This window comes from Pezoporus flaviventris, unplaced genomic scaffold (genome assembly GCF_033815535.1).
Source record: "Pezoporus flaviventris isolate CSIRO_AGI_PZ_B2104156 unplaced genomic scaffold, CSIRO_AGI_Pfla_v1 ptg000021l, whole genome shotgun sequence".
In the NCBI taxonomy this organism is placed as follows: Eukaryota; Metazoa; Chordata; class Aves; order Psittaciformes; family Psittacidae; genus Pezoporus; species Pezoporus flaviventris.
In genome coordinates this window covers 8,645,616-8,670,944 of record NW_026892569.1, presented here as the reverse complement: position 1 = coordinate 8,670,944, position 25,329 = coordinate 8,645,616, and the positions used below count along the sequence as shown (strand labels likewise).

General features: G+C 36.4%; 1 protein-coding gene across 5 annotated transcripts in view; it reads left to right on the top strand.

Moving 5' to 3' along the window:
• Positions 1 to 25,329, top strand: part of ERC2 (ELKS/RAB6-interacting/CAST family member 2) — a 501,303-nt gene that overhangs the window by 266,945 nt on the left and 209,029 nt on the right. For all 5 annotated transcript variants that reach the window (XR_009743832.1, XR_009743831.1, XR_009743829.1 and 2 more), the window contains one exon: positions 4,631 to 4,791. Coding sequence is in view for 1 of the 5 variants with exons in the window: in XM_061455881.1 (XP_061311865.1) it covers positions 4,631 to 4,791 (161 nt within the window). In the remaining 4 variants the exon portion in view is untranslated. The remainder of the gene's footprint in view (positions 1 to 4,630; positions 4,792 to 25,329) is intronic.

Here is a 25,329-nt window from a genome sequence, read left to right as displayed (position 1 = left end):
CCTGAACTGGAAAAATGTAATTGTTAAAGTTGCTTTTTTTTTTTTAAATTTAAATTATCTGTAATGGTTAATATTCTTGTATTAAAGAAAAGTGAAGAATTGATAAGTAAATAGTAGAATTTATTTCCCTTTATTATGTACAGATCATAAGTGATCTGTGTGTACTAACAGAAGATAAGGTTTTAAATAAAAAAAAGAGGGAGTTTTTGTATAGCTACTGATACTTGAAAAAGTCAGTTAGAGAGATCCAAAACTCTTATATTTATCACCAATATCACTGCTAAAATGAAGTGCCAACCCTTTAAGATAGTAATACTAATAATACTAACCTTGACTGCTGGCCACTTGCCAGCTCTTCGTCATCGTGCAGAAATATATTATACTTGACCTGAGAAAACATGCAGTTGTCCCTCCCCCTCCTTATTCCCACAAACTGGAACAGTATTATGTTAGCATGAGTTGTGCTGAGCCGAATCCAATCTGGAATTAAGAATGCTCCAGGGCATTTTTAATAAACTGTCATTCATTTGAACTCTAACCTTCTTTAATTTGCAGAATCTGGTAACGCAGATGTATACTACAGCCACATTCATTTCTTTTTCTTTTCTTATCTTGGTGTGAAACGCTGCTGATAGGACTTGAAAATGTGAGGCTGCAGAAGACGTATAAAATGCTCATTTAAAACAGACTCAAAACTAAGGAAGAATTTTAAGAATATGCTGTGTTTCTGCCGTTCTAAGATGTAAACTTAATTCTAGCAGTGATTTTAATAAAGTCCTTGAAGTGCTGGGGTCGGTTAGACTTTCTGAAAGTATATATATAAAAAAGGTTTCTATTAGAAAATCCAAAGGATAGAATGAGGCCGTTGTCTTTCAAAGTGGAAAAAAACCCCACCACTTAATAATGTACTGGGGCCATAGAGTGTGTAGTAGCAAAGAACTTTGTATTCAAAGAGGTTCTCAGAGTAAATTCTTTCAAAACATGAATCCTTATTAATTCTTTAGCTGCTATATAAATGGCAAAGGTTTTGATTAGAGGTATTTCCCCTAATAGAGATAACGGGGAGAAAATGAGCAGATCTCAGGAACCAAGTGTCTGCCGGGCTGGTCAGGAGCTGTCCGCGGGAGCTCGGGGACGTCACCTGCCTTCCCAGCAGGTGGCGCTGCAGGGCAGGAGCCGCGCTGGGGGCGGGCGCGGGCGCGGGCGCGGTGGGCCCTGGGGAGCCGCGCGTCCCTCAGAGCGTGTTGTTGGTGAACGGGGTTACTGTGAGACCTGCCTGTGTGAATAAAGGCTGCATCTGTGGTAATTACATAGCGCAGGTGCGTCGGTTCGGCACGCAAACGGGTGTATGAGCACAGGTAACAGGGTCATGAAGACAAACTTCATCTTGACCCTTTGTAATGCTCAGAAGAGTATGTGCTCCTAAATGCAGCAAAAGGGAGCTAAAATCTGTCACTAGTACTACTGGATTTATTCCCATTTCTTACAGTAAGGCTGAGAGGTAATAAACTGACATTAACCCTTCATTCCTTTCAGCTATCGTTTTAATTCTAATACCAAAGATGAGAACATGTGCTTACATTAAGAATTTGGTGTATGTTTACAATGTTCCCTTCCACCCCGACTTTTCTATCTAGATAATACTGCCTTCAGTGTTTTAAGTTCATTTTCCATTGTATCTTCTACAGCTGTATAATAAACATGCAAAGATGATTGTGCACCTTCAGCACTCACACATTCACATTGGATAGCAGTTGATTTATAGAAAAATAAAAATCAGTTCCTTCTGCACATGCCTGTATGTGTGAATCCTGCTGTAGCTGCGGATGAGACGGTTAACTAGGAAAACATACAACTCTGAACTTGGGTCTTATTCAAGAAGTGAAGGAAGAACTAGCTGGCAAATACTGGGTTGAAAGTGTAAATGAAAGTGTAACTTTCAAGTCTACACGTGTTAACGATTTGTGGTTTGAGAAAGTTTTCATATTTAAATTTTTAAAGGTTTTTTTCTCTCTCCTTTAAACTTTGATCTCTTTTGTCTGGTAACACAAGAGTATGTTATTAATATACATTAACAAATCCACAGCTTTGTTTTCCACAAGTTTTTAATTCCCTGAAATGTTTTAAAATATAACTGATGTGATACATCAGAACTTAGGTGAGTATTCAGCCAGTCAGCAGGCTGGATACTAAATTCAGCTGAACCTATAGGAAAAGGAATGCAATGATACTAAAGATATGGAAGTACTATTATTCTGCCTTCCTGCATTCTCATCTGCCAAACAAATCTGTAAGTGCAGAGTGACTGGGTGTTTAAAGATGCTGTCTCAAAGCAAGAGTCTTCATGAATGAATGATTTCTCAGTCTTGAAAACTTACTACTGTTTCCATTAATGTATGTATCCTGGAGTTAACCAGCAGGCTGGAGGCTCAGCAGCAACTACAAGCAGTTTTTAAAAAACACAAGGATGAGCCTGAGAAATAACCCAAGAAAACGGATAGAAATGTCATATTATGGTTTAGTTGTTGAGCTTTGTCCGTGTTGGAGACAGCATGGGTTTGTATTCTTGTGCTAAAACAGAAAATGAAGTCTCTTGTGTTATATTAGAAATTCAGTATATTTTTAAAGAAATTTGATCTCTCTCCGTATGCATTTTTGGGGGCTTTTTTTTTTTTTTTTAAATACACCCCCCCCCCCCTTAAATGCAAATCCAGCTTTCTTATTTCTTTATTTTCCTCAAGTATATTTTCTCTTTGCTGCTTCTACTGTGAAAGTTCACTAGGTAGTCCTTTTACAAAAATATCTAAAGCCTTCATCTTTCATGGTTTGTTGTAGTGGAATCTTGCACCTGCACCAACTCTATTGCATCATTTTCACTCCTTGCTCTTTCATTTGTATCAGTATTATGCTGGTTTTACTTTCTGGATGGAAGGTTGAGCATCAGTAGTTTCAATGCTATTGGTAATTCTGATCCTGCATTCATGAAATACAGCTTCTTACATACGAAGGGTATCAGATGTGTTCTTACATTCCATTTATCTTATGAGAATATAAAGATGCAGATGCAGCTGGTGTAGAAGAGGTAAGTAATCAGTATATAATTTTCAAACAGGGTGTGAGTACTCGTAATTTGATGACGACTGCATTATTAATTTTGCTATATTGAACCTGTTATATAGGAGGCAATGTGTTTTCAAACTGAAGCAAAAATAATGTGGTTTGTAAACACTGATTGCATGCCAGTAGGATTTAGATAATAAGAAACAAAAATTTGCATGAAATTTGGAGCAAACGTTTTCTCTGTAGCCATGCTGATGTTCACTGATAGCCACAGTAGAATATTTTTAGACTTTTCAATACGCCAGCAAAAGTGAACACTTTTAAATGGCTTGCATGACATGAACAACTGGAATATATCCTCTTTTCCATTACATTTCATTCACATATTCTTCCTGAAGTGTTCACTAATTTATAAGATGTTAATATTTGGACAAAAGAGGTGAGAAAGAAGATACAGGAAATAGAACATCCATTATTTGAATCATTATATCTCATAAAAACCCGAAGTGCATCTGTTGCTCACTTGCAGCTCTTAATGTAAACTGTATCATTTGAATAAGGGGAAATCGTGCTGGTGTTCTGGTTACCAGGGACTATTTATGACTCTCTACTTCTGTGACTATAATGGTTCATCCCACAGGTAAATTGTATGCTGCCAGACAGGTGTCATTATGTAGTCTCCATTCTTTAGTGCGTTCTCTAAAGAATGTGATGGACCATATTGTACACTTTTTTTTTTCTTCTGAATTCTGTTTTCTGAAAAGATGGAGGTTTGCTGAGTTCCTGGAGTTAAGCCATTTATTCTGTGTCCAGCTGACATTTACTAGTGCTAATTAAAGAGTGGGATTACCCACACTTTCCTACATTTCAGAGTTCAGAGATTCTCACACTTGTAATGAGGAAAATAACTCAGTTATTACTAGAGCAGTAACAAACATTTAAAGTTTGGAATCCTAGAATAATTGGGGTTAGAAGGGACCACTAGAGGCAATGCGGTTGAAACCCCTGCTTCAAACAGGAGTAACTTTGAAGTTGGATCTGATTCTCGAGGCTTCATTCAGTCAAGATCTGATAGCCAAAGACTGGAGAGCCTACAGCTTCCATGGGCAACCTGTTCTGCACAGAAGGGTGTGTGTTTTTTGATAAAAATACATTGATTACCATGACCAGTTTTATATTAAAAGAAATACCTATATCTGCTTCTAGAATTTCTGAAATTGCTGTTACGCTGAGTTACCACTACCCTGGATTTAAATAATATAAATGGTGTACAAAATATTTGTAAGCTGTGTCTGTATGTAGCAGTGGCCCAGGTTAAATGGATTTCTGGTGATCTGTATTAGTTCTGTTTTGTATGAATGCTGCTTGTTACTCAGTGGATTCATGGGAACATTAAGATTTTTTGGTATTTAAAGGACTACTTCAGTTTTAAAACAGTTAAGACAGGAATAGATTTGAATAGCTGTTTACCATAGTTCCTTTTATGTAGTTTTGTTTAGTTTTTTTTCCCCATATATAGATTTAAGACTCATTGTAAAGAATATGGATCTTAAAAAGTTCTCTCTCTTAGGTAGAAGAGCTGATGAATGCACTGGAAAAGACTAGACAAGAATTAGATTCTACCAAAGCACGTCTTGCCTCAACACAGCAGTCTTTGGCTGAAAAAGAAGCACATCTGGCTAACCTGAGAATAGAGCGAAGAAAACAGCTTGAAGAAATTTTAGAAATGAAGTAAGTACATTGATATATCTGATTTCTAGAAAAATTAAAATTACTGCTTTTTTGCTATGAGAAGGTTTTGTTTTTTTTTTCCTGGGTTTGTTTATTTTGTTTTGTTCTATTATATATTTATCTGAATCTAAGGACTTCTAGTTGTCTTGAGTGTTAAGTTCATATAGAAAGTCTTCATTTTAGAAGTACTAAACAATTGATGAGAAGAAATTTTTGAAAGCTTTCCTTTGTTACATGCAAACAAAATACCAGCACAATATGATTTCCTTGAGAAATTGAGAGTCTAAAGCCCCATCTACAGTGGGAATTCTGTGTTGGAATTTCTGTTAGTATCAAACTCATGTAAAGAGTTCATTAGCTTCATGTGGATGGTGCAAAGTTTATTGCACTGAATTTGTTAAAAAATCCCCAAACCACCAAAAACCTATTTGCATACACAAAGTACAGAACGAAAAAGGAGGGTAGACCTATAATTTAAATCTAACCTCCTACCCACAATAAAGGTAAATATCTGTAATTATGGGATCTTAAAGCTCTGACATGATCATTAAAACCTGCAAAAAAGAGTGAACCTGTTGTGACTTGGCTAGGCTGGTGGGGAGTTAACATTCAACAAAGAAAATTCACAGTTGTAATTTTGAAACTGTTTTATTGAGGGAGGGAAGAATAAACCCCAAGCACTTAAGCTGTATATAATTTCAGTTAAATTGTAGATATTTAATATAAAAGGAAGTTAAATAATCAGAAAAAATGGTTTTAATAATGTTGCTGTAAATAAGACAGATTGGAAATGGAAACAAATATGTACTAGAATTTTATAAAGGTAGGGTTTAAGAATGGCTGCCATGTAATATGGTTGCAGAATACTGTCATGTAAGCACAAATGTTTCCAGTGAAAACAAAAGAACTTCTGCTTTGACTTTAATGAGGTCTATATCTTTTAAAAAAAAATAAATAGGAGCACATATGAATTAGAGTAGCATGTGGCATTACCTTCTAAAATAGATACTTTTTTTTTACATTTTCTGATTTTCTTTTATATGTACATATTAATACACCTGTGGTGCTCATTGCCAGTATATTTCATGGAGTCATCTTTTCTGTATAATGCTTTGGTTTGTTTCTTTGAGTGCATACTTGTTTCTTCTCCAAATGGTAAGATTTGGTTTTCATTTTTGATTATAATTGCCAATTATTGATCAACATAGGGGAAAAAGAAGCAGTATCCTTAATTCTCTTCCTGTGATTTTTTTTTGCTTGGGTACACAGAACCTCACAGAAAAGCCGTGAAAGGCATATATCTTCAGTCAGAGAAGGGATTTTGACAAAAAATAGTGAAGTTTGACTTTTGATAAAAGCTGTTCCATTTTATGAATAAAGGGTGATGCTACTATGGTGAAAGACCCCAGTATCAGTGGTCCAAGATAGAAACAGTTTGAAATTTTTAATGAGATACATACTGTGCTTTTACAGTATAAACTTTTAAAGTAAAGTAGTAAAAATTAGAAGAAAATTTTAAATTAGGATATAAAATTGAAATTAGTAAAGATTTCTAGTTAAATGTATGTTGGTTTATGGGGGGGGTGTTTTGGTTCTTTTTGTTTTATGTATTTTTGTTTTTTTTGGGGGGGAGTGGTGTGTTGGTTTTTTTTATGGTTTGGTTTTGTTTGGTTTTTTGCTCTTACTTTTCTGGAACACCTTTTCTGTGAAGACAGGCTGAGAGAGCTAGGCTTGTTCAGCCTGGAGAAGAGCAGGCTCTGGAGAGAACTTAAGAGTACCCTTCCAGTACCTCAAGGGGCTGATAAGAATTCTAGAGGAGGGCTTTTTACAAGGGCATCTTATGACAGGACAAGGGGGAATTGCTTTAAACTGACAAAAAGGAGATTTAGATTAGACATTAGGGAGAAGTTCTTTTTCCCCTGTGGTGTGGTGGGGTGCTGGCACAGGCTGCCCAGAGTAGTTGTGGGTACCCCATCCCTGGCAGTGTTCAAGACCATCTTGGATGGGGCTTGGAGCAGCCTGGTCTAGTGAAAGGTGCCCCTGCTCATGGCAGAGGTGCTGGAACTGGATGAGCTTTAATGTCCGTAACCCAAACCATGCTGTGATTCTCTGATTCTAGTAATAAATGTCTTTTAGAAATAATTTGGGTATTTCATTGCAATAGTTTAATTTCTGAAATTGCTCACTGAAATAGGTGTATGACAAACAAACTTTATAAAACTGCTGCATTACCACAGAATGTACTAAATATGGCATTACATTTTTTCTCATGAATAAAGCATTCTCAAAACCAGATTACAGAAGCAAGGCCCAGATGTCCATGGAGAAAATAATGATAATTCTGTGCTGTAGTAATATATTAAAAGAATGTGTCTTGGCTATTTTAAGATCATTTATTAATTGGCAGCATTGACTGTAACTTCTATTTATCATTTTTAAAATTTAATGTTGCGTGATTACAGTTTTTGGCTGCTACCTCTCAGTTAAATAGGCATGTACTGTGTGTTTAAGAACATTCATGATGATTTCCTATGCTTATATTATGTTCAAGTTCCAAACATAACTCTGCATTCTAGGCCCATCTGGCTGACATTGCGAAGATCCATCTTAATATACTGGCTACAATCAGTTGTCAGTTTTAGATAACTTCTTCAGTTGTCATTACATGTTCCTGTATACATCCAGTTATTTAAGGAAGTTTAGAGTAAAAATGCATAGAAGTTGGACCTTGTTCATTATCTGGTTGGTCTTTTTGAACTGGAAACTAGAGAAGTGCCCATTAAATGAAAGGTAGTTTGATGGAAGGAGATAAACATCAAGTTATTCTTAACTTAATACCAACGTGAAAAAAATAAGAGCTATTATAAAGAATTCCAAAGATTTAAATCTGGAAAATGATTTTCATTTGCGTATGACTTTCTAAATATGTGTTTGTTTTGTTTTTTTTTTTTCCAAAATGTCTGTTAAAAATATTACTGTATCAGTTCTGGAGGAAATATTTTTGTTATGGTTATATTATTTTAGCAGTGCACACATAACTCATACTGACATTAATGGAAGTTACGCATACATGTTAACAGTAAAATGCAGCATGTGTTCAAATCCATCATTTTGGCTAATTGTCTTAATGCTTTGAGCTCTTTATATCTCTGAGAACAACAACCAAAAAAAATCAATGCACTTTTTATTCTTTAATAAGTGCTAGTTTTAAAAATGTCTGTATTGCGCAGTGTGACAAAATGTTGATGTTTTACGAAATTTATTTATCATCCATAGAAATGTTTCAGTTGGCCTGAACTTAAAAATTGGTAGTTAAAAATATATGTCAGGGCTACTTTTTCCAGACATTGTTTTTGTTTCTGCGAGTGCACAGGAAGGAGCACAGCTTACTGAGACCTTCACAAGGTTTGCCTAGAAAAGCTTATTCATTTTGTAACATGAAGAGCTTGAGGGTAGGAGAAGTTTCTGTGCTGTGATGTGGTGGAGGTTTTTTCAGATGTTTCAGAAATGTCATATTTGTGGAGCATACTTTCATGACCACAAGCCATCCACAATGCTTTCATACAGATGTCTTTTCCTTCCAAAACTCATAAACCTGCTTGTAACAAAATTAGATAGCTGTATAGATAGATAAATGGCTATTTATATAATATTAAAATTGCTGCATATACATATGTGAAATAAATGCCTATCTTTGTGGAAAGTGGATTTTACTCTGTGGGATAGATCACCTCTTTAGAAATGGTCGAATTTATTTTCCCTTTGAAAGGTACGAAGTTTGACCTGGAGAGCCAATAGTCATAAAAGAAAGTAATGGCATGTGAGGGAAAAGATATAAAAATTATTATCACCCTTTTTGTTAGTTCAACTTGTAAATTTTATACATGTAATCTTCAAGCTGCAACCGCTGAAGTTAAAAACAAAACACTAAAACCACCATCTCCCCTAAACGCCCCCAAAATGTCTTATCAAAACTTAGGGTTTTCTTGGTTAAAAGTCCTTAAATTAACTTACTGTGGTGTTTACTCTCCTTAGAAATATATTTAAATACAAGATTCTTTAAAAATAAAAGTATTTCAATGTGGTTTTGCATTAATTTGATGATCTTTCAGTGACTTAGTTACCTGTCACAAGCTCTGTACTTAGAAATGGGTGACCGTAAGATTAATCCCCAGACAGAATGAACTTCATGTTTTGACTTGAAGATCTGTGAATTCTTAATTTTTGAGATCCAGCTGTTAATTACTGTTTCCTTCAGCAGTCAGCTCAGTACACTCAATGCTCTGAAGCTTTCAATGTATCCTGAAGGAAATTCTTGCCAAGAGTTTGAAAGGCAATTTCCTTACCTTTGATAGAGTTCATGCCATCACCTGTGGGTATTGCTAAATCAGTTTTGTTGGAAGTGACTTTTCCCTGAAATTTACTACAAATTTCCAGAAGAATATATATTTTCCCTTATGTGGAATAAATCAGATTACTTCAGTAACGAAGCATTAAAGATCTCCTAATAAAATAACCAGCTACCAGTCCTTTCATTCAATAACAAAAATAAAAAAAAATAGAACGTTGCTCTGCTGTCCAAAAAACAAAGTCTTTTAAAATTAGATTTTGCAGTAAATGCTGTTACAGTGACAGTATAATATTAAGCATCGTTTCCTTTGTTTAAGAACATCTACCATTTTTTTTCACTGAAAATACTAAATGAATTTTGCTTATCTCTGTTTTTCAGTATGTTTACTTTACTCATTTAACAGCACCTGTATATAGTCAAGGATGAAATATTTGTGGGAAGAAAGGGATAAAGTGTTTTTTTGACCAAGCAGTGTGTCCCAGCAGCTGCCACTCTGCAGAAGTGCTGAGCACATACTGCACTTATGCCTTCTATGTTAGTGGTTCAGCTCTTCCAAACAGGAGAGGACACTTGTATTTGCCGCTAGATGCGAGCCTCGGGTGCAAGACCATGGTCTGGGTCTGCTTGGTTCCACAGAGAATAAATAAGAAGCTTCATAGTGTAAGCTGGAAGCTTGTCCTCTTGCAGCAGAGAGAATGTGTCTTGTCTTACTGGTGCCCTCCTTCCTTTTAATGCAGGAAATTCAAGTACAGATAGCATACAAATGGCTTCAAGTGAACTTTTGAGGATATTGTAGGGATGAAAAGAGTCTTTGAATGGATTTGGAAGTCAGGGATCACGGCCTAAAGGGGAAGACTATGTAAGATGTAATACTAGAGAGTCAGAGTTTGTAGGGAAGTCAAAATGCTTTATGAAGTACTAGTGGCAGAAGTATAAGAAAGTTTACCATTCATCTGGTTCTGCAGACATACCCCTTTTTTCCATCTATAAATTTTACTGAAGTAGAAGTTGGGGATTTCACATCTGTGTAGCAGCTCAGCAGGAGCTGCAGCTCTGACAAGGGCTGTTGGATGTCTAGAGAATCTAGACATGTTTCCAGCACCTGGACAAATCAGCTCATGTCCCTGCCTTACATTCTCCTATTACTAATTCCATCTATCACCATCTCAGAAACATCACCTCCCTTCTGGGGAGGGAAAGGGAGAGCAACTGAACGTATTTTCCTTTATTTATATCCTGAATACTCCACCCCTATAGGATAGTGATTTCTTCCTCATCACTGTGGGTACAGCCATGGTCAAAAGTGCATCTGAAATCTCTGTGACTAGTAAATCCAGTGCACCTGGAACATTTCAGAGTAATTATGTATGCAACACACCTGTTCAGTGCACACACAGGCCAGAAGCATGACACTCTCATTGATTAGGAAAATCCCTGATGAAATTGTAGGTACTTTACTTGTAGTCATGAAGTTGATTTCCTTTCTGGGGTTCTTTCATGCAGCAGCAAGGATGAGGAAAGCAATATAGGAAGGTAGGAGAAACTGTCAGGGTGATCTAAGTTGACAACTACTCTTTGAAATTCCTTGGAACTCAGTCTTTAAAGCCACTTAAAGTCATAGCTTCCCTGCAGACCCTGTCTGCTTTCTATGTTACAGGGAGGCAGTCCTTTCCCCCCGCCCCTTCTTTTCAGAAAGGAAAGCAAGAAAAGAGGTAACTGTTTATCCTGCCTACACTGGAAACTGAGGTGTTTAAGTAAAAGGTGTGGACAAAGATGCTTAGTTTATATTTTTGTTTTTTTTTTAAACAATAGTATATTCTAAAAAGAGCCAGCACCTGCCTTGGAGATGGTTCTAGGCTAAGTAATAGTGGATACATGACACTAAAAGATTCTCTTTGAAGTTTAAGCAAATACACTGGGGTCAGATTTGTTAGACTATTAATAAGGTATTATTTTGAAAGTAGAATTTTAAAATACTGGTTTTTCTACTTTGTTAGCGCTAATGCAGCCTATATTTTGAGAAAAAAATGCTATGATAATTTGTCCCGCGTGGTTTCTTAAACATATTTTTCGATAACAGTGTGTACATAGCTGTGGAAAAAGGATAATTTTCAGAAAGCAGTTTTACTATTTTTTAAAATTTTACTAGAGGGATTATTTTGACTTGTTTCAGCTGTGGTAATGTATACTATAAACATGCTCAGTGAATGGATAGCAAGTTGATTGTCTCAAATATTGTACCATTTCAAATGTAGAACACTGGACTGTTTTTTAGTAACCTGTGGACTGCTTCTATTTAATTGTAGGATTCATGCTGGGAGTGTAGAGAGTCATATCCCAAGTTAAATACAAACAAAACAGCAGGATGTTGATACAACTGTGACTTCCATAGGAAGTAGTTAGAATGGTAATGTGGTCTCCTTCTAACTTGGGTGGAAAGTCTCTTGTGACTGCTTTTGCCCCACAGACCTGTAACACAGCATGCCTTGACTAACATTTTTGACACCAACTTGCAAACACCATAAAGATTAGAGAAACCCAAATGAAGGCTTTGTTCTCTGGAACAGAAGCTTTCTTGACTAAAATGAAAAGATGTTTTTCTTTTGTAAACAACGGAGGGGCACAAAGCAATAAAATGTTTCTCTCTGTGAGAACAGAATGAGTGAACTGTTTACTTGGCAAAGCATTTCTTTTATTTAAAGGTGTATGACTGCCACCAAGTTCCTATTCACTTGAGAGTCTTACATGTTCAGACTAAATGATAGTATACTTTGATTTTATTTTATGTGATTCATGATGTTTGAAATTTCATCAGCAGGGGAATAAAGTGTGCCATTTCTTTTTTGTTCTTGTTAAGGGTCATAATTTACTTTCAAAATAAATTGTCACCTGCTGCTGGAGGTAGGTAAGATCAGTTCAGGATTGCTCCAGAATGTGATACAAGAGGTTGTATTTTGCCTGCTTTTATATGAGTATCCAAGGAAAGGAAGCTGGAGTCTCTCCCATGTTGCCTGTCCCCTTTAGAAAGTGGGAGGTGCAGCAGCAACCTTTAAAAAGTGTTTCCCTCCCAGGAAGGCAGTGTCTTCCTCTCTGTTACGGAATGGCAGTAGTGCTTGTTATGTCACAGGAGCGTTGTCTGAAGGTCAACCAGAAAGAGTTCAGTGTATTCCAGACAACACATATTCTGGTTATAATAAGTAAGCATAATTATCTAGAAAATGGGTCTGTCTTCTAACCAGCTGGTTTTCTTCATTTCATAAGTATTTTGGTGTAATTATCATGTGTTTCCATGAGTTGTGTTCTCAAGAAACTAGAAATTTTAGGCTTTTGACTTTCTAGTTGTAAGAATGTTCCATATGCTTTGAGGCGTCAGAAAGGGACTTTGATGGTAGTTGCCACTCTGTATCCTAGTAGTGCACTTTTTCTGATTTTGTTGTCATTATTGTCTTTAGACATTCAGGTACCTTGCCTCAGTAGAAGACTAGCAGTCAGTGCTCAAGCAAACATTTTATGTTGGAAATTCCACAATACTTCTTAGGGGTTTTATTTGTCAAGTGCTTTCCCTGGAACCTGAATGGTAGAGAGATCAAGGGGATCCCGCAGCTGCTTTATGAGGGAGAGACTTAAAAGACTTTTCACTCTGGGGAGGGGAAGGCAGGGGGAGGATATGTTTGAAGTTTGCAGAATCTCAAAGGAAGGCATAAACTGAAGGTAGAATTGTTGTTTGCCAGATCTCCCAGCGTGAGGAATATCAGGCACATGTTGAAGTTAATCAGTGATCGATTCGAAAAGGAGAGAAATGTTGGTTTATGGATTGGTTGGTTGGTGACCTTCTGAAACTCTCAGAAGGCAGAGTGGCATCAGCTGGTTCAAAAAGGGATTAGACAAATTCATGGACAAGAGGTCCATAAATGGCTGCTTTTTTATACTCTGCCTGTTGTTCTTGAACTGTGTTCCTAAAAATTATTTTCTCTCTGAAGTATTAGCTCTTTCCTCTCAAGTTGCTCCCTTGCACTGAAGCACACACAGGGAATGATCAGGTGATTTTTAATTTTATTTTTTCTATTTTGAGAACCAGTTACATTAAATAAACTAATAACACTCTGGAAGGTTTAAACGCTGTGCTTTGAATAGCCTTTTGCATCTTCTGTTGCTCTATAGTGTATAAGTGGATTTACAAGAGGATAGAAGGGACAAAAGGATTATTTTAAAGTGCAGGTTATAAGAGTGAGATATGATGGTAACATGACATTCTCTAGTGATTGAACCACTTAGAAGACAAGCAGGATTAAAGGTGCTTCAGGTTTACAGGTATATCAAGCTGCTTGAAGGACTTTGAGATGCAGAGTATCCTACTCTTTTGTAATTCAAAAGTTAAGAAATTAAAGAAAAGGTAAAGAAGCAATGGCAACTGAAAATCATTACATTTTCTTCTCTGTTTCCATTTTTTGTTCTTTTAAACTGACCTCTTTAAAAATGCTTTTCTGTCTTCTAATTTCTAAATATGTTATGGTTTAAAATACACCAGTTTAATCTGTGATTTATCTTGATTGATACAGCTTCCTGAGAAGTTTAGCAATTTTTCATTTTTTAGATCAAGAAGAAGTTATATGCTCTCTATTCAGTATTAAATGCACTTTGTGTGGTTTCTATTGCACAACTAGTTTTTTTAACGTACGAAAACATAAGCAATAAAATAATTTTACCAGAAGAATAATATTGTTTAAAGAAATGTCCTCTCTAATTACTGATCCTGATAAAGCTGTAAGTGCTTTTATTAGCTAAAAAATTAGTTATGATAAAAATGATGAAGTAAGATGGCATTTGTGTTGCAGTTCATCTGGCATGGGAATGTGAAGGCCTCCACCTCTGATAATATACTCAAAAGAACAAGTGGCTCAAACGACAGAAAGGAAGGAGTAGGAGGCTGAAAGTAAAAAAAGAAAGAAAAAGTTAGGCTTCTGTTTCATGGATTTTTTTTAAAGCTGACTGAATTACGCCCTTGTCTGCTGAAACCTCTCAGTGTAATTCCCATTGACCTAGGGCAGCACTGATCAGCTCCAGGCTCCCATATTCCTAACCTCAGCCAACTGAATATGATTCTAGCAGATGTTTCTGCATTTTAGACCTCAAAATATGATGGGTCAGGTTTTTTTTCCTTTTTCCAGTGGCAAATCTTACATACTTGAGACCCAGGACATGCAATTCAATGGTAGGAATTATGAGCTGAGGGTCTCCCCAGTGGGATAATGCTGAACTTAATTTAAACTCAGATCTTTGAAAATGGAGAACCAAAAAAATTTAATGGTTTGGATCACTTAAAGTAAATTACTGGGTTATTGTTTACTATTGTATAAAAATACAAAGCTTGCTTAGAAATGTATACAATGTTTTCTATTAAAAGGAAAAGGTCTTAAAAAGTTAGGAGAGAACAGAGTCAGAAGCAAACAGGAACAACTTTCTCAGTGCAAGAAGAGAAAGGTTTGGTCAGCTTTCTCTGCCTCTCCATTACTCCTTAGGTGCTACGAAGTAAATCCATTGCTCTCTTCTTCCTGTGCTTCCTCATTTCTTCCCCTTCCCACGCCCCCAGTGAAATAATTACTACTCTGTGTGCTGTGGCAGTATAAATATAAGTTCCTATTGCATTGTTTCCTCTGATTAAGTTCTTGTGTGTGTAATAAGGAGCAAGATGTGATCGAAGTCTTGCTCTCTCATGTCTGAGAGCGTTTGTTAATGCTTTCTAATGTGCATTCTCTCATGCTTTGTAAGGTGTGAACGTGTGAAGCAGCCTTTCTGACTGTAAGGGCATAAGGAAGATTTTCTCTTTAACTGATATAATGACGTGTTAGAATTTATTGTCATAGAAGCCTGTATTTCTATCGTGAAATGAATCAAAATGTTTCTGTCCTTTGGGGAGGGGAACACACTCATATTTTCAATACAAAAGAACTTAACACTGCTTGTTCTGGTGGTGTTTATGCCCTCCCACTGCACTGTGTATAGGTTGCCATTTAGAGCATAAGACTGATCAATACTTTATTAACACAGTGTCAGCCATAATAGGCTCCCATCCTTCATTGGCCGTCATTATAATAAACAAGGTAATAATAAAACCATGTATTGTTATCACTGTTAACACTATGTAAATGACATGAGCATCGAAATATTGTAGTAAATAGCAAATTCTTCAAATATACTTGATAAAATATGGCAGAGCACACAGAAGTGTGCTAAGGCACTGAATTTCTAACAAATAACACCTCTCCTTTCAATGCTGTGCTGCTGATCATAACAGATAATGATTTATGTGATGACAGTGGAAATTAGGATGAGTTCATCACAGTTTGCTCTGCTTGTGAACAAACTTGGCTATGTCCACAATGTTGTGTAATGTACCAGGGTATCTTAGCAAAACCTTTGTAAAAGAAGGTACATAGTTTAAGAAGGTACATTATGTAAGTCTGTGCTACGTCTTATAGTCAAGCTGTTGTGTTCAGGATAAACATCACCTTAAAAGGACACCTTGGTTTGCTTCCTTAGGTTGAAGTGGCTTCAACTGGATAGATAAACTTTTCAAGGTGGAGCAAAAGCTTTGTGACAGTGCAAACTTGTGCAGGATATTTTTAGTGGAAAGCTTTTTTCAGTAATTGGTATATAGAAATGTTGCATTTGTAGAGGAGTTTGTATAATCCCAATAGGAATGCTATGCTTATTACACAGCATTTAAAAATATAAAAAATCTAAAATATATAAAGTGAAGGACTTTGTATTTTTTTTTCCTAGTATTTAACAGTGAATTTCTGAAAACCCATCCAGTTTTAGTTTTGTAAATATGTAGATACTAAGGGGGGAACTGTGATTTACTGGCTTAGATTACAGATGTAAAAATACTTTTTTGTGGTTAAACTCTTCCCTGTTTCTAACCACTCCTACCTCAAAACATGTAGTTTATCTTCATTGCGTTCAACTCTGACCAAAATTAGGCCACACAGGTCTCTGATGATCACTATATTGCTAAAATGATTCTAGTTAGTAGGGATTCTTGTTTTTTGCTTCCCAACAAATGCATCTTGTACTCTTTGAAGACTAGTTTATAGCATTCTCATCTTCTAAGTGGGAGGGAAAATGTAGATTGATCTAACAGAGACAGTCAGTACTACTTTGTTCTTTTGTTTTTCAGTCCCCCCCCTGAGCTTTCTTTATGGTGAGGAAACAGAGATAGGTACTGAGGAGAAAATGTTGAAAGTATACCAGGTAGGATAGGTAGGTCATCTCTGTGCAACACAGGATCAAAGCTAACCTAGATACTTTCAAATCCTGATGTTGCGTGGGTTGTGAATATAAGTTATTGAATGAAATTCTAATTCCTCTTAGATCTACATCCATAAGAATGCTGTTTTATATATCCTGCCTTATTTCTGCACGCTGTAAGACATTTGGATAAAACGCAGTCAGGTATGAGCATCAAACCTTACTGTATTAATCAGTGAGCAGTAGTGAAGGGACTTCCTGGTAGTTATGTTCAGCTGTCTGCATGCTATTGCAAGCTGTGTCCCAGAGACTGGTAAGGAAGGAGTGATGTGGTTAAGAGGAAGACCAGTCTGATCTTTTAACCCCCCTCAGTCTAAAACCTCCAAAATATGGAATTTTCTCATCACTATTTAGAGTTTACTGGTTTTGATATGAGTATTTTTGAGAGCTGGACAACCTCATCCAGGTCTTGCATGATTATCTTGAGAAACTCTTTTTAGTTTTCTGTGTGGTCTGTAAACCAAAGGTAAGTAATTTGTGTCTGTGAGACTTCGAGCAGGAGCTGATGTTGTGGCTTGTGTGAAATTCAGTAGCAGAAGAGTAGAGATTATTACAAAACAGCTAAAGAACAGGAGTCCAAGAAGTGTAGTAGATAGTCATCTGACATCGAGCAGCCTGATATCCTCTTAACAGAGTGAAAAATACTCTGACATTGATGAGCTTAAAGACTTTTCGCCTATTGAAACATATTTACACTTTCAGGATGAATAAAAGAAACTTGACTGCTTTCCAGTTTTGTTTCAAGAGCCCATTACCCTCCTCTCCTACCTGGATTATTTTGTCAACAACTGCAAGAAAACTGGTGAAATGAAAACAGAGCCTTTTATGAGTTTTGTGGCTGTGCATGCATGTGTACCACCCAGTTACCCAAAGCCACCCCTCCTGTCAGATCCCTCTTAAAATACTACAAGGATCCAATCAGGATGAAAATTGCCTACAGTGTTTTCCCAGTTGTATTAAGAACTAGATTTTAGTTGTTTTTTTTTTTTCCTCTCAGAAAGATCTCCCTTCAACACTTCAAAACTATGATGTCTTGTTTAGTCTAATATAGGTTTTTGTTAGTATCTAGCCTAAAAATGAATCTAATTAACAGATGAGCTTAGGAAATCCCTGCTGTAATTTGGCAGCTAAATGAATGGGGGATATCAGTATATGACAAGCAACTTCCACTTAAGGCTAATGTAACTATTACCTCATTAGAAGTGCAACTTTACACTCTTCAAATAAAATCTTTATTGAATTTAAAATATGTATTTGACAAAGGACTAGCTGAACTTCCTTGAAATTATGCTGCCTTTATTGGTACTGACTAGCTTTATAAATGTTTATCTTAATTATGTTTTATTGTGATTAAAAAAGATTGCAGATACTCTGCCATTTCTGTAAAGTGAGCTGTTGGAGCTTTTTTTGTTAAAGATGGGGGTAGGGTACAAAGAATAGTCCAGCTACAGAGAGGAGGCCCCTCACAGGCCATATGAATCCACTTACATGTAAATTGCTTGTCTATATGAATTAAGGTGAAGGTTATGAAAGAACTGCATTTCTGTGTTTATTGTAGGATTTTTGACAGTCTCTTTCCTCTTTCAAGTAAATTTGGCTTAAGTCCACAGTCAGTACAGTTTTAAGTAAACTCCTCTTTTGTTACATTAACAAGGTTATAACATCACTGAGGCAGATTTCCAGCTGCATGAATTGAGGCCTAAGCATGCAGACTGAGGGGATAATTAAAACCTTAGGGTGGGTGAGTTAAACTACCAACTAAAATTGGATAAAAGGCTAATTGTCCATAGCAACATAATACATGCTTCTAAATACCTGTGAAATAAAGATAAATATTTGTGGTCTTTTCATTTCTTTTTGAATGCTCATATTCGGACTATGTTTTAGGGCAAACAAATATCAAGAGTAAGTAAATACAAACCCAAATAATTATTTCCCAGGTATTGTATTTTAGTTATTAATTGAAAAGAAAACAGAATTATTTTGAAAACTTCAGTGTTTTTCTGACTTTCTTTACAATATAGGAAGCATTTTTGTGTAGGAAGCCTGAGCCTCACTGTGTGATACAGTGTGTCAGGATGGACTGGTTGGTGCTTTGTCAAAATTTGTCATATCTCTTTTTCCTTCCTCCTTCCTCCTTTTTCTCATTATTAAGAGTGGAGTTACATACCTTTGATGACCTTCAAGAAGATGACATAGAGTCAGGCAAGATGATACATTACCACAAAGTTAAAAAAACAAAATGGGTTGTAATGGCAGCTTGTACTGAACTAAATGAATTGTGAAGGCCCATTTGTTATTCATTAGGAGAAGCAGAGCAGATTACTGTTCTGCCTTCATAGGGAGCCTTTAAACTTAAGGTCATTTTACACTAGTACCCTTGTGGCACGGACAGCATTTAATACATTTTTAACAGCTTTTACATTTCCATGGTTTGCAGCAGTGCTGGTTGAATCATTTCTGTAATGAAGGTGTTTTAAAGTAGTTTAGAATTACTTTGGGGGAAAAAACAGGAAAAAAAAGAAATAATTGGGTTGATGAAGTGACTTTATATACTAAAGAGCTAGGCGTGCAGAACGTACTGCTATAAAGTAATGCATGCTGATTCCCACTGCTACAGAAGTACATCCCTGGGGAACTGTGGGGGCTGTGGGGGTTTTTGTATGTGTTTTGTTCCTTTTATTTTTTGAACATAAATAGAACTGTACTTGTTTTTTCTCAGTGCTCATTCCTTTGAGGAAGGAAGGTCTGAGGAGACCATTTAAGAATGCTTTTTTGAGCTGTTTCTGGGTTGCTCAGGCATCTGATGGAGAACATTCAACATTTTGGCATGTTTTGGGGAGGTGTGCATACTAACTGTCTATCATAACCATTGACGGTGGGCATCCAAGGAACCCAACGTAAAATGAACGTGGAATGGTGGGTAGAATTTTGCTGATCTGAATAAATGTTGATTATTTTAGTATCTCAAATGGTTCAGTGGTGCTGTGGAAAGTCAGAGCAGAAAGGTAGGTACCAGTATGAAATGATCTGAGATTGATTTGTTCAAAAGTGCTGAACAAATCTAAAATTCTGTTCACTTAAATAATGATTTGTAACTCTAAGGTAAGGTACAATAACCCCAATTAAAGGAGGTAATAATTTCACAAACTCATGTCTTGTTGTAGATGATAGTCTTTCGTTTGCTACCTTTTAATTATGCTGTGGAATTAGCTGTCAAAATCCATGTTACAGTGATTTTATTTTTGTTCAGAAAATATTAGGACACAAATGATGCACTGTTTCAAGATTTCAACTTAATTAAGAAAATGCTGATCTAAATGTATGATGTTGCTTCTCCCAGCAGCCAGTCCACCCCTGATTTCCTTTCCCTTGTTTAGCAGATTAACAGCATTCATTCTACATTACAGATGGCTTTCAGTAGATTCTTTTCTATTGATTTTACTGTTTTGTAAGGATTAATTTTGATAAAATACATGGGGATCACAACCAGCATATGAGGAAGAAAAAAATTACTCATTCTTTGACAGCAGAAGTATTTTTTTGCTGTTGAACAATATGTATTTTAAAGCTGAATGCTATCTTTAGAAAATAGCAAGCTTTAATATAAATGCAACAGTGCTTGCTTTAATTTGAAGTTAGAGAGATAGTAGAATGATGGAAGATGTGAACTGTAAAAATCTTGTTGCTGTTTGGACTGTGTATTTTTTTCAATAAAATTAGATTCTTTAAATGTAAGTTTTAAATTTTCAGTTGCACCAGTATTACTGACTTTTCACCTAATAGAAATATTTGTCATGTTTTACATTTGCGCTTTCTTCTTGTCTGTTCTGGTTTGTGAACTAAAGCTGTTTTAATGAAAACTACTTTAAGCTGTCTTGAGATTTTACAAGTTCTTCACACATGAGAAAAGATAGCTGTCAATACATGTCCATGAAATATTTCAAGAGTGGTTTTATTTGGTCAGAAAATGAGCCCATCACTTTTGTTGGTTTATATTTCTGAATATTCAGTGGAAGGACTCTTGTCCCATGTCAAAGTGGTACCCTGAGGAAGGCATAGTGCCACTATAATTTGTGAAACCCACTAATAAGAACATAGAGAATTCTGTGAAGGCCATGCATTAGGAATTCTGAACTGGGCTATAGTATATCCATTTATTTTATTTTATTTTTAACTAAATACATGTATTTAATGATAAACATATTTCATTGCCTAAACAACCTGGTGTTTATTTTCCCTTTGAGTTACCCTACAACATTATTTTCATGCTTGTAACTCATTTACCAGAAACCAAAAATAAAGAACATACTAGTAAGGGGAAAGTCCCAATATTTGGGCTACTTTACTTTTAAAATTATATTAAGACACTTTATTGTTCACTCTGGTGCTTTAACATAGGATTATCTCCTAAATTGAGGATTGTACAGTTCTGAAGCTATTTTTAGTGTAGTACTGAATCAGACACTTCTTGGATTGCCATTGCTTGGGCATCTTGTTAGCATTTTCAGACAGATTTTGTAAGAACTGTGATCAATAAAACTCAAGGTAGCCAGAATTATTCCTGTGTGCTTCCAGAATGTTCTTTGCATTGTGCAACATTAGGAGGGTCCTGTGACTGTAGTGTGCCAATTGAAGCTTACTTAGAATGATTCCAGATGTTTATTCTGCCACTGGGAAGTGATACATTTAGTCACATGTTCTGATTCAGGCAAGAGTTCCAGTTTTTGAACAGGTTTTAAACAACCAACCCCATCCCTCTCTTCCTACCCCACCCAAATAAACAAAAGTCTCTTGAAAATAGGCACAGAAGTTTAGTATAAAGAAAATCCATTGAACACGGGTATTGTTTGAAGTACTTGGACACTGTGTGTCCCGTTTACAAAATTTTTACCTTGCTGGAGTCATGTAGCAGAAAGCTTGATCCACCATTGTCATATATGTGAATTTTCTTCTTTTGATAATACTTTTCCTGCAATCTCTCTGTTAGGCAGAAGGTTCAGATGCCCCTTCAAAGGAAGGATCCGTGTTTTTTTCTGGGCCATTTGTGAAGTACTAATTGAGGCATTATGAAAGACTTTCACATGCAGTTTTGGCATATAAAAAGACAGTGGGTTTAGTAAATTTTATGCCTTACATATGAATTTGTGGTTTAATTTTACCCATTTCTGGTTTCTAGAAGCAACCCGGCTTGGTGATTCAAGTTGTCTCTTTGAATCCATGTTCCTATTTCTGTTCATATTTTCGCCAGCTATCGGTTGTTTTTTATTTCCCCTCAAAAAATATTGTAGCTACTTTGAGTCACTTAAATAACTTCTATTCCTTTTCACTTCTCATTCTGTTAACAGAGAAATTTATCAAATTTCTTCTTGTTTTCCCTTCCCAAAAGCAAACTACCTCTTATATAACACTTTCAGAGGACGTAGGCTTTGTAATTTTACCATAAAGATTATACTGATATGTAAAAGGAGTAGATCTTTAGGGCTGCTATGTATTTGTCATATTTATCATTTCACTTATGTCTGGAAATGCACAGGTGGTGCAGCTGGGGCTAGTTCTTGTAATTTGGTGTCTCAAAGTTAGTCTTTCGCATATAAATATTGCAAGGTGGGTGCAGTTCTGTATCATATTTACTAGTATGCTTGGCAGTAAATATCAGAAGCTTGTTTGTTCTGGTCTGACTCCTATTTCAGGGGCTATTTTAAAGATTAATTTAAGACCTAATCATACACTTTTAATTGCTTTTTTCTTTAAAAAATCACAGGAAGCTTGGAAATAAAACCTCTGTTCTATGGTGTATCTGTGTTTGTATTAACTCTCAGTTCACAGGCAACACACATCCAACAAGATAGACTAAATCTTAATCTGCAGCTGCCTTCTTAATGTTCCTCATAGAATACAGACACACAGAGGGAGTTCTTCTGAACCATGAAGTATGCAACGCAGCAACCTGTGTAGGACATGGCAGAAAGACAGTGAAATGACAGAATAAGTTCCTTTGTTTTGATCATGTTTGGGAAAATATTATCTCACAGTCCATAATGACTATTGAATCAATTAGAGATACTATGAGCAGAAAAATATTTTCAGGGAGTGATGTTCTATTAACATCCAGTTCTATAGAGTCTGTTCAGATCTCAAAAAGTAAATTAATATTCACTAAAATGAGACAGTCAATCTCAGGTGATCCTCAGTTACTACTGTAGGAAAAGAATTTGCTCATAGAAGTGTTCACGAAACTAAATTTTTAGCTTGTTTTAAGTAATGGTCTCCATATGTGTGCATCCTTTACTGAAATTTGGTTATAATAGTTGTCTACCTCAGTCTCTGGAAAGGCACATAAAAATCCCAGACATAGGTGGTATGGAAGCCACATATAGTAAACAGCTTCTTTCCTACCCTGCATTTTTTAAAAGCACCTAGGTTTTGAGGTATTATAAGTGATATCTGTCTATTTTCTTTGATCCTATGCAAATCGGCCCTATGACAGATCTAATACATCTGAACAGACTGTTTTGCCTATTGTTTATATAAAGTGGCTCCATTTGCTGTGGCAGAAGAGAGGCATGGTGTGATAGGATTTGTAAGAATTGGTTAGGCATTTGGAGTGTACCTGCTTCCACCTGTTAGGTGACTCTATAAATGCTAAAGTTTCTGTGTAAATAACCAAATTTGCCTAAATAGGTATTATTACTCGAAAAAATGAAAATATTATTGAAAGGTTAGAGAATGGTAGTCCACAGACAAGTGCAGTGGTTGTGGGTCTTTTTTGTGTTGTTCTGGCATCACAAAGCAAGCAGGGAGCTTCTTTAAAGAGTGTTTAAGGAAAATAGCCTATTTGGAGAACCTTATACTGTTGTAAATCTGGAAAATCTATGAGAGGAAGAAAACCTTCTTCAGTTATATTCCTTCAGATGGTTAACTCTCAGTCTGATAAGAAAAGTGAAAGAATGAATGAGCACCAGATAAAAGATTCATGTTGAGAGCTGACATCCTGCCTCGTTAACGAAAGAACTGGTTTCTGGATCAGGTGGTTCTTCTGACATTGCCCATTATGGTTGGAACATATTTCTTAGGTGGGAAAGACCATAAGTACTTCTAACTTAGAATTCAAGTGAAGGCAAAGAAAAATGCAAACAGAATATATTTGATATGATCTAATCCCAACTCTGCTATATCATTTATTTCTAAATCAAGTGAACCACAAAGCAGTCATGTTGGCGTCTCATAAAGGGCAGACATGGATAATATACAGTATATTAGCAGTCTTCTGTTTGTATAGGCAGGAGTTTATGGCAACTCAGTGTAAAGAACAGCAAGTTTCAGGCTTCTACTACTCAGATGTATTGAATGCTTGAGAAAACTCCTATCTTTGCCTAGGTGAACAAAGCACTAGTGGGACAGGAGCAAAGCTTAAATTAACTGCACAGTCCTGTACTGTGTATTCCTTCTGAAATGATAATGTACTACACTTTGTAGGCAGGTGGTAGTAACAATCCAAAGTTAATTATTGTATTCAGATTCTAGAAGATGAAAGTGAAGACATTAAATAGATCACATGCCTTGTTCCATTAGCATTAAGATGCATAAGAAGGACAAGCTTTGGCAAAACAAAGGGAAATTGTCTCCACCCGAGAAGACAGAATCTGTTGTCTGAAAGATGGTACTAGCTAGTTTCCATTAGAAGATAAGGGAATTGTCTATGAAATTTTAAGGCAGCGGAGGATTTAAGCTGTGTTCCATTCAGAGGTTTTTGACAGTGCAACTAGCTCCCTTAAAGTCACAGGTAGGACAGTCTGGGGTTAGCAAAGAATGTTTTCTTAAGGAAAATAAGAGAAGTACCGTTAGCTGTCCAGAACCATAATGTCAGTTACACGGTGAATAAACGCGTGGTCAATAGCTATTGCATTAAAATTTCTAATATTGGAGATCATTTTACTCCCACTAATGGAAATGAAAAATTTGATCTTCAACTAGGTTGTCGCTAGAGTTCAGGTCTTGGAAGGCAGCAAAACAAGCCGACAGATTTCAGAGGTGAGCAGCGTCTGGGCAAATGAAGTGAGCTGCAAGGAGCAATAGTCATGACACAGTTGGGCAGAGACAGATGTGCAGATGAATAACCAAAATTAATAGCAGGCACCCTTAAAGGGCTGGTTAATCTGCCAGTAGAGAGTCTGTCTCTTTTCTACCCACTAGTACATCAGCTCGTAAAAATTACAAATGAGCCCAATAGCAGCACGAGCCTTAAGATCTCCTTCCTCATTAGTGAAACTTCAGAGGAGCATTTCCTATGGCTCCGTATCTTTTTCTACCTTTTAAGAAAAGTTGTTAGCAGGAATGTGTAGACTGAGTTCTTGGGATGGGATGGGATGGGATGGGATGGGGGGGAGGTAGCGAAAGGAATCTATGAAAGGAAGAGTCTATCTTGGATTACTTGGGCAAACATTATTTAAGCATTTTAATGGTGAAAAATATATTAATGTGTTTGGTAACTGTTTTTCATGTGGTAGAGAAGAGCAACTTGTGTGGTTTATACTTTTGTTCATGTTGTAGCCCATTGTAGATCAAATGTCTTATTCTGTTGATTCTTAGCTATTTGGAGTTTGGTAGCAAATTCCCCTGTTTTGCACAACTGGGGCCAGGAAAAGTGAGCCAAGGATGGGCTTTCGTGACAGTACAGGAAAAGTTCATGCTATGTAAGTTGTTTGGGTAGTGTTGAAAGAGAAACAAATTTGCAAATTTGGGGTGGGTGAAAATGCCCTTTCAGAAGCTGAAAATAGCAAGCCAGGGAAGAGAAGCTGGGGGGGGGGGGGGGGGGGGGGGAGTTCAACCTTAGAAAGATTCTCTTTCCTGAGGTTAAGTAAGATTAAAAAAAA